Source organism: Mauremys mutica, chromosome 22 (genome assembly GCF_020497125.1).
Source record: "Mauremys mutica isolate MM-2020 ecotype Southern chromosome 22, ASM2049712v1, whole genome shotgun sequence".
NCBI lineage: Eukaryota > Metazoa > Chordata > Testudines > Geoemydidae > Mauremys > Mauremys mutica.
In genome coordinates this window covers 10929323-10938982 of record NC_059093.1, presented here as the reverse complement: position 1 = coordinate 10938982, position 9660 = coordinate 10929323, and the positions used below count along the sequence as shown (strand labels likewise).

General features: G+C 46.5%; 1 protein-coding gene across 4 annotated transcripts in view; it reads right to left on the bottom strand.

The window, feature by feature from the left end:
* Positions 1-1129: 1129 nt before the first annotated feature.
* IGSF9B (immunoglobulin superfamily member 9B) overlaps positions 1130-9660 on the bottom strand; it is a 94242-nt gene continuing 85711 nt past the window's right edge. For 3 of the 4 annotated variants that reach the window (XM_044996797.1, XM_044996800.1, XM_044996798.1), the window contains 2 exons: positions 3087-3208; positions 1130-2261 (listed from right to left, as the gene is read on the bottom strand). In XM_044996797.1, coding sequence (XP_044852732.1) covers positions 2038-2261; positions 3087-3208 — 346 coding nt within the window. In that variant the 3' untranslated portion in view covers positions 1130-2037. Of the gene's footprint in view, positions 2262-3086; positions 3209-9660 lie in introns of those variants that run through there. The other variant, XM_044996799.1, reaches the window with a different exon arrangement.

Sequence of the window (9660 nt, the reverse complement as noted above, 5' to 3'; positions counted from 1 at the left end):
CAAAGAAGTACCTAGGTCCTCCCAGGATTCACCTGAGACCTTCTACATCCTGAATTCACTTAAAGCAAAAACACCCATGTGAAATACTTTAAGTGTAATTGTTTTATTCCCAGGCAGCCTATTATCTTAGCACTCCAGCACAAGGGAAGAAATACACAAAGACCTGGATGCACTGTTTGATCTCGCCACTTAGAAAGTGCCTAAATATAGGAATATAATAATACTTCACATTTATATAGCACTTTTCATCTGTAGACTTCTAGGTGCTTTACAAAGGAGCTTAAGTATCATTATCTCCATTTTACAGATGAGGAACCTGAGGCACAGAGTGGTTAAGTGACTTGCCCAAGGCCACATGATGAGTCAGTGGCAGAAGCAGGAATAGAACACAGGGATCCTGACTCCTAGCCTCACATTCCATTCACTACACCAGAGTTGCCCCTTGTATATAGACCAAGGCAATCCAGAGAGAAACTGACGGACATACAAATCATTCAAACTAATCTGAGTAGAAAATACACTCTGGTGAAGAACTGGAATGGCATTGGTAAAAGGAGGAGACCATAACTCCTCAGACTGAATCCTGGGAGTGTTAAAACCCAATGCATCTATCACATTCATTCTAAAACTGGGGTGGAGGTGGAACAGGGGAGGGGACATATTAGCAACGTATTTAGAACAGATGCAAGGTGACAGAATTTGTTTTTACTGCTTGCAGCTAGAAGCAATTATTCCGTTCCGGGGACCAAAAGCTACCTTCCAAAAGCTCCCTCTCAGGCATTGTTATGTATGCCCTGTTTACATTAATCAGTGGGGCAATGGATTGGAAGATGCAGACTGAAGTTTACACTTTTTTGTGGGGGGTACACCAGTTGAACCATTTCCATTCACACTCTACACAGGAAAAAAAAATCAGTTCTCTCTCCTCACTTTGCAGCAAAGGTTAAAAAATGCAAACACTCCTGTAATGAGATCTTGTATTCTAAGACTTCATTAATTTTACAAAGTGAACTACAGAACATTACTACTATTAATAATAAATTGGCAATCTAAACCCCCTCCTCAAAGTTGACAACGTCTAGTTTGAGATAGAAGATCATTGGATTTAAATTCCGCCTTCCACCCCGATCTTTGCAGGTTTGCAAAGAGATGTTACCATAAATTAACAAGTTTTGAGAGTGTGTATGTACGGGACCTTGCACGATTCCACACATCTACTTATTCTGGAGTTTGAGGGGGGCGGGGGTTGGACAGAAGTAAGAGATCATTTGTGTTTTTGTTACCCATCATCCTCAGGCAAAAAGGTGGAGAGGCAATGAGATTTTGCACTGGTAAAGTTTTCTGGGATTATTTTAGAATAATGCATTACAAAATTATCAGATTAACTGGGTCATCAGTTCCAATCTGGATTGTTCTGTGTCACTTCATTGTTTTCTGTGGAATCCAAATGATTCCTGTGAATTCAGGCCATTTGCTTACTTCCATGTTCCTACCTAAATACACACTGTATAAATATACATTGTAATCTGCATTGTTTTTTTAATCTATACATACTTTTGGAAACCAGGATGTAAAATCTCATCCCTCTTCTAGCACTCATAAAACTGAAGCCGTAGCAGAGAGGGGGGGATTCGAGGGACAACAGATTCTTATGATAACACTGAGTTTGAATCCTTCTCGCTCTGAGCCCTGCAAACCCCAACCTCACCTTTTCCTGTTCCAAATGGCAGGGGGTGGGTGAGGCGGGGGGTATTTTCCCCTCCATCCCCCTGTAATTTAGGACATTCCTCCCTCTCACCCCCCCACCGCCCCCATGATCTGCACTAAATGGAAGGTGTCCTATGAAGGGGAGAGCCTCTCCCAGTAGTCAAAGATTGGATGCTGGGTTCCCTGGATGTGATACCAAACATTCAGCTTGTTGGTATGAGAACCCAGGCTGAAGCTCACACCCCATCTCTCCCCACATGTGTCTGTAGCTCATGAGATCTCCTCTCCCTCCTCCCACCTCCCTTTGAACCTTCTCTGGCTGGTGCTACGCTAAAGTAAGGTGGCATGCCCGCCAGAATCATCGTGGTCCACACTGTTGAGAATAGCTGTCTGGTCCTCAGGGAGCTGTCGGTGGCAAAGGTCATCCTTCAACGCGGAGAGGCGAGCGAAGGGATCCTGACGAGAGTGTCTCTTCTTCTTGCGGAGGGAGACCGCTTCGTCAGGCCACAGTACCTGAGAGTTGGGAAGTTGCTGAACCTGGGAGGCAGAACCATCTGAAGAGGAAGAGGGAAGGAGAAGGACAAGAGGATTAGTGATCTATAAAAATGCCATGAGCCGATGTGGTGCTTTACAGAGCGTGTAAAACAAATGCCTGGACCCGGCCCTGAGAAGCTCACAGTCTAAGTCAGGATAACGTACCAACCTCCGTGGTTTGGCTGGGGAGAAGGTTAACGTAGGATGCTCAGCTGATGGAGGAGGGTTTTTGGAGCGATTTAATGGAGGATAGGAAGAGGAAGGTTGTTCTAAGTGTAGGGGACAGTGCGAGGAAGGCACATAGCACAGCGGGGGGGTAGGAGACAAAGGGAAGAGTCAGGACAGAGGACCTGAGGAGAAGATAGGGGGCTGGAGAAGGAGCAGGAGGAAATGACAGCAGAGATGTAGGTGGAGAGATGTAGGAGGATCTTGAATTTAAATGGACAGAGCGCCACTAAAGGCATTGGACGAAGGGTCATTCCAGGGCTCTCCGGCTAATTTCAAGACTACAAAGGGAAGTTATCCCTTTCCTCTTCTGGGCTAAGATCTGGACTAACATCCCAAGGAAAAAAAATGAACAGGAGCTGGGGCCTTCTGTTTTACAGCTGAAAGGAGCAGGGAAGCCCTTGTGGCCTCATAGAAAAAAAGAGAGCCTGCTTCCTTTGTAAGGAATTATTGAGCAAGAAAATAAAACATAGGTTTTATAGTAGCTCAACAGAGACCTTCAGACCACAGGCCTGAATCAACTCCCATTAGAGTCAGAGACTTTAATGAGCATTGGATCAGGCCTCAAACAGAGGATGGACAGGGAGACTAGTGGGGAGTCTTGTGATCCTCACACTCACTGGATTGTTTTCTGGATTTTGAGGAGCCCTTGGATGACTTTTTGGGCTTCTTTATCCGCTGGTATTTCAGAGCTTCGAGCCTCTCAGGTGCAGCAGCGTTCCCGGATGGAGATGGACGTTCTCTAGAAAGGAAAAGCAGACACGTGCCATCAGTGGCCCCCTGTCACACTCCGGCCAGAAGAGTTCTCGGGTGGGGAGGGACCGGTCATCCTCTGCCATGGAAAGGAAAATGTGAGGAATCCTGGGCCGATGGAATAAGGTCAGCCGGCTGCACTGGAGCTAAATACGATGCTGGTGGAAACATGACACCATCTACTCACTGCCTTAGGGACAGCTGTAGTTTCCCCCCCACACACACACATACATACTTCCCTGTCCACTGTTTCCCTCCCTCTCATACCATGGATGAGTGTAGGTCAGGCAGAAACAGGCAAAGTTTATAGAGAGGTGTTAGGCTCCAGCCCTGGTTGTTCCTGTGGACAGAATCAAATGCCTGCTGATGGCTAAGCTGTGGAGGAATTGGAAGAGCCACACTGTAAGACAACCGGTACCGAGGCTCACGTCTTAAAAATGCATTTGTTTCTGTAATTTCAAAACTGTTAAAGTAGGTAGAAAGGGGCAGATCCTATGTCCGACAAGGCACTTCCGGGAACCCGTGTCAAGCCCCTTTAAAGAAAGAGAAAGCAAAAGGCATATGGAAACAGGACAGCGGCACCCATGTTACCGCTATGCGCATCGCCAGCTATGGCAACAGTGGCCCAGACAGACAGAACGCAAGCGGTGACCCTTCCCTTCCCCAACCCCACAGCAAAAACAGGGACCAAACGGCAAACAGAAACACGAAGAGTTTACAAGCCAGCATTGCTGGGGCTGGCAAGTAGGTACCCCCTTCCAGGATCACGGCTCTGAGCCACAACACACAATAAAATAAGAGCTGATGATAGGTTCTGTTTAATCCTTCGATGCCAGGCGCTGATTTTCTTCCCCAGTAGGATAAGACAAACCAGGACTTTGAAATTAAAGTACTTACAAGAGATTATCGGGGGGGAGGGGGGGGGGAGAAATCTCTATTTCCTACAACGGGATTTTCATTCAGTGGTTTCATTCATGAGTTTCTCCAGCCCATTTCACTGATTTATTGTATGGCTGGTTTATTCTTCCACCAAAGCCTGTTACAAGGTAAATATTTTCTCTAGAATTTGGTGCATGGGAAACGAGTTCTTTGCCTAAAGGTTTGTTTGTGTGCAGTTCTTTCTAGTCTGCTAGTCCTTCTCTGACTAGATATTGGAAGACAGGACACTGGGGCCAGGTGAGTATAGGGAAACCCTTCCCTCTGGACGAAGTCTGTCCAACTATATATTTTCCAGTTTTCACAAAGTCTTTATGGACTTTCCCCATTCTTCTCCTTGTTTCCCATACCTTTCCCCTGCCAGTTCTAGCTTGAGGCACCTCTCTGCCAAAACTGAGAGTTTGCTATCCATCAAAGAAAGAGTCTGAGTCTCGACAGTTAGGGCCAGACAGACTACAGACAAGGGCTGTACTGGAGCCTTCACACAGCTCAGTTGTGACCTGCAGTTCTCTCAAGCCTTGGAGCCCCTTGTTCTAGCAGAGTGCCACAGTCCTGACTAGCAAGCAGAGTGCCAAAGAGTGTGGGGTGGGGGGTTTGAGATATGAGCATGTGCCTGTAAGTGAGTAGGCCAGGTCCACAAAAGTAGTTTTCACTGTGAGACCAAGCCAATACTCAAACCCAGCTCTCCTGAGATGAAAGGGCAGAGATTGAATCCACCGAGCCTCCAATACATTCACACCTTTCCAAGTAGGAGGAGACATTCTTTTGGTATCATTACTGACTCTCTCACTGGAGACCACTGATCAAACCATCTCAAAAATACTGTACTTGCTGTAGCTCGTAACATTTCCTGAATTCTCCTCGTCCTGGTAGTGTTATCAAATGTCAGCCTATCCCCCATCTCCTGCTATACGTCAGGTCAATGCTATGGTCAGACAAAAAAAAGTCTGTTGTTCTGCATCTCCTGGGGATGCACAAAGGTTGACCACGCTTCACAGAAAGTTCTGAGAGGAAGAGGAAAGTAAAGGCAACAATTCTTTCCTGGGTGGCAGTTTCAAAGAGTTAGCACCAGCAAGGAATACTGCACTTACACCTTCCGCCCATCAACTGGAAGGTTCAAAGAAAGAGAGACTGGGCAATGGGAGCAAGAATGGGGTGTCTATGTGTCAGATCATGTACACTTCAGCAACACTCCACTGAAAGGGTTAATCTGAACCCAAATAGGAGCTGGTCCTCTGTTCACACTTCACTGCATTTGAGATTAACCAAGAGTAGTCCAGCACTCTGGGATTCTCATTCGCTCCCATCGACTCCCCTGTGCTCATCGTCAAGGCAGCAGAAGAAACTGAGATGAAACCGATAAGCGTGGGGTTGATGGAACATGTTCAGAGAGGCAAAACTCACTTTTACATGCCTGCTGCATGGCAGCCTATGGTAAAAAAGTGGGGGAATTCTAGTTTTCCCATACAAAGAGATGGAGAGAGCAAATAGGGCAGGCTGGAGCAGCAGAAGCAAAAAAAGATTTGGACAAAGACAATGATTACATTGGCCAGTGCATTTCCCACAGATAAAAGTGCCATCGATGGAGAAAATATGCAAGGACCTAAAGCCGGTCCGGTTTGCCTGACAGTCTGTGTGGAATCTGCACTGCTAATGGCCCTAAACGGAAGACACACTCTTTCACTCTCGGATGCCAGTGTGAACTCTCCTCTATTGGCCATCTGGTCATTTGGAGCCCTCCCAGGGATAAATCCAATACACAGAAGACTCTTCCTGTCCAACGTGGGGTATTAATCAAGAAACCAGCCCCTGATTCAACAGCAGGTCAGGAAGAGGAGGATTTGCCTTTCCTTTCAATGCTCACAAAGAGAAAAGCAAACTACAAAACGAACACTCAGTTAAGTTAAGGCTTAGGCTTTAACCCACAATTTAAGATGCCTGAAATTGCATGCGTCCTTGGAAAGCATAAGAACTTGCAAGATACGCGAAAACCTATCCCGAGTTGCAATCAGTTCAGGCTGGTGCTGAATGGGTCTGGGGAGGACTGAAAGAAGGGAGGGGGGGTTGGAGTAGATACTTGGATTCTATTCTCTGCTCAGTCACTGCAAGAGGTTGGCCAAGTAACTTATCCCTCAATGTGTCTCCATTTCCCCATCTGCAAAATAAAAGATAATACCTACTGCACAGGGTTTTTTTGTGAGGCTTAAAGTGTTGCAACATGCCCTGATAAAAGACATCACAGAGGAGTTAGCATCTGTGGGCCGAACTCAGGGCATTCCATCCATTTAGCTGTGAAAATCTGGATGTGGAGATTATTCTTTATTCTCATCCTGTTCAGCTGGTGGCATCTCATTGTAGTCGACATTTGTTCTAGGAGGGAACTCCCTGAGTGTTTCATATATACAGAACCGGGCTTCCCATTACTCGATGCCACGTCCCTCATTGCATTTTGGGGGTAAGGCCACAGTGGCATGGTGGGACTTTACGCTGGGACAAGACGAGCTGACGTGGGAAGTGGCTTTTGTAGCAGTAGGTGCTTAGCTAGAATACTGCAGGCTGGTGACTTGCAAGGTTTTTAAAGACACTGATATGACTGGCAAAGTTTCTTGATTTTGCTAACAGCACTGAGAAGCGTATGGAACGTAATGAGTAATTTGATTGAGCAGCTGGGGACCAGCAGATGCAACTGAAGCTGTAAGGTTTAGGGTATAAAACAGCTTCTTTCATACTCACTGCTCAAGCACGGACGTCAAGATTTGACTAACGTGCAAAGAGACAGATCCTCAGGACCATCTCTGATGGAACAGCTGAAACGCCCCACAAAACAGGCGGCATTAACTTCAGCAGAGGACAAAACACCTTTTTAGACAAGCCACAATTCTCTCCTGTTGGAGCCAAGTGAGACTTTCACCCTCCTAGGATGGTCTAGATTTAGGATGTGTAAGAGCAATGGGACTACAGTTAAATTCCTCTCAGGAAGCCAACATTTGCCTCCAATGGTGAATACAGGGTAATAGCTTAATTTTAGAAGCTAGTGTCCCCATAACCTCTCTCTATTTGGTGTACTCCGATGAGCCACACATTATTTTGTCCTGCTGAACAACTGGTACAGGCAATGCTAACGGTTGCCCTCCTCTGCACCCAGCTTACACGCACATTACTCCATGCCTGATTATGCTGAGTTTTCAGTTTTAGGTCAATGGGATACAAGCAAGCGCATGGCTGCTATATGTGGGCAGGTACTGAGTGAACTTCTCCAAATGGTTCTGACAATGTAACTCGATCCTGACCAAGCGTGACCCATTATTCCAATCCTGGTCTTCCACCACAAGGTGAAACAGCTTCTGCTCTTTAAATCCTGAACCAAGAAGCAGTTCTAACCTGCAGCATCTACTCCATTGCTGGTCCCCACTGCCACACAACTATACCGATACCGCTCAGCCTGGAGCTGTAGCAGCCCCTGCCACTGCTGCCACGTGCCTCTTTAAGAAGATATTAGCAATCGCGACATTTATGATGCTAGAAAAATGCCCACTAGAGATTAGGATGAAACTCCATCAAACTCATTTCCATTTGTTCTCTAAAATAGGACTTCCCAATCCCCCATTTCCAGCCACACAGAGCCAGTGCACTAACCCCATGTTTCACCATAAATAAAGAGTTTGACCTCAGGTGTCGTAGATGTAAAGAGTGGACAATGGCGGAGGAAAGGACAGGTCCTCGCCAACAGATTTATTGCCTCTCCACCACCCTTTATTTCTGCAGTCAACTCCAACTCTCCTGTTGTGATTGTTTCTAAGACCAGCAAACGAACTCTCACTCCTCCTGCCTGTTCTGTAGTGTTTGGGGCAGCAGCTTATGCACAAAGACCATCCAGAATACACCATGTGTGATGCAGAGGAACCTGTCCCTGCACTCATTCACTCTGGAGCGCTGAGTCACAATAGGGCAAGGTAGCTTTAAAAATGTAGCAGGTATTTTCTACAAGGTTCTGAAGTGAACTCAGATCCCAGACTCTACAAAGCATCAGGTTTGGGTCAGAAGAACTAATGGAGACGTTCTCTCTGTCTTCGATTTATCCACACTTCCAGATAAGCATGAGTCAGAACCGTATGGACAGAAAGTTCCTGAAGGCGCCTCACAGTTATTGAGGGAGTGCACAAAGCGCAATATCTAGAAGAGAAGAGCGAGTTACAAAGCTTGCACACCTCACCACTCCTCCTTAGCGGAGCTGAAACAAGAGTCTCCAGTATCCGTAGCAAGAAGGGCTTTATCCCTAGGTTAAAAGAGCAGCTCCACTAGTCCAACCCAGCAAAGAATCTCTGTTGTTCTTCAAATGCCTTTGCATGAAGGAGGTTAGAAGAGTGGCAGATGAAGCCTAGGAAAGAACTGCAACCCATCTCCACCAGAATGGGAAGCCAAGTCACAAGAGGAGGCAGGAAGATCCCAGGGTGCAATATAAGAGTTTTCCCTGACTCTCTTCCCTTGAACAAATGGGCAGAGAACTTCAGCAATGGCTTGGCAACTAGAGGTTCGGTCTGAAACCATTTAGACAGCCTATATCCCACAGGTTCAAATCCTGGCCAGGTTTACTCCATCCTACACCCTTATAAACTCCATTGATCAATATGGGGTTCTTTCATGCAAGGAAATATTACAAGCTAAGATCGGTTGTGTGCTGCATGGACACTAAAGATCCCATGAGACTTTTCTTAGGAGTAGGAGTTTCCTCTTCCCCTCCAGTCTTGTGCGGGATTGACTTTTGCCTCCACCCCAGAGGATGCTGTGGGTGTATCACTTGGGATCAGCTTAGGATCCTTCAAAATCAAAAGATGCTAGAGAACACAGAAGTGGCACTCCCTTTCCAAAGAGCTGCTGCCAAGCCACGACCACCACAATGAGATAAAAAGGAGCCGATAACAGCGGGGAGCACACTGGAAAATGGCATCCCGTCTACAGGTCTGCAGACAACACAACTCATCTATACAACGGACTTCACCATGCTGACAGGAGAGGAAGAAGGAAGAAAGAGGAAAAGAAGGGTGGGAGAGGAGAGGACAGGAAGAAGAAAAAAGATCAGAGGGGAAAAAGATAAATGAAATCAGGAGTGAGAAAATAAAGAGAAAAATAAAATAAAAAAAAAGAAAGAAAAAACACTCAGACAAGAGGACTCAACTTCTCCAAGCGAGAGTGGGTGTGAAACGCATGCAGAGGATCAGCACATGGACAGTCTTTAAAGGGGAACCTACTTGTTTCAAACTAAACGAGAGGAGTCATTGTCCTCCCCACACTGGGGGTGGGGTAGCTTCCTCACCCATGGAATGGACATGGCTTTGCCACCTGCACCTAGGAGGCATCAGAGGCTTTGAGTACCGGGTACTGACTGTGCTGTCCAAAGGGAGGAGAGGAGCTGGGCTTGCCAGCACACGACAGCCTAGGATGCAGAGGTAGCACAGTAGCTCGCTTGCCTTCCCTGTGGTTTTTGGGTTTCCTACTGCAGTGAGA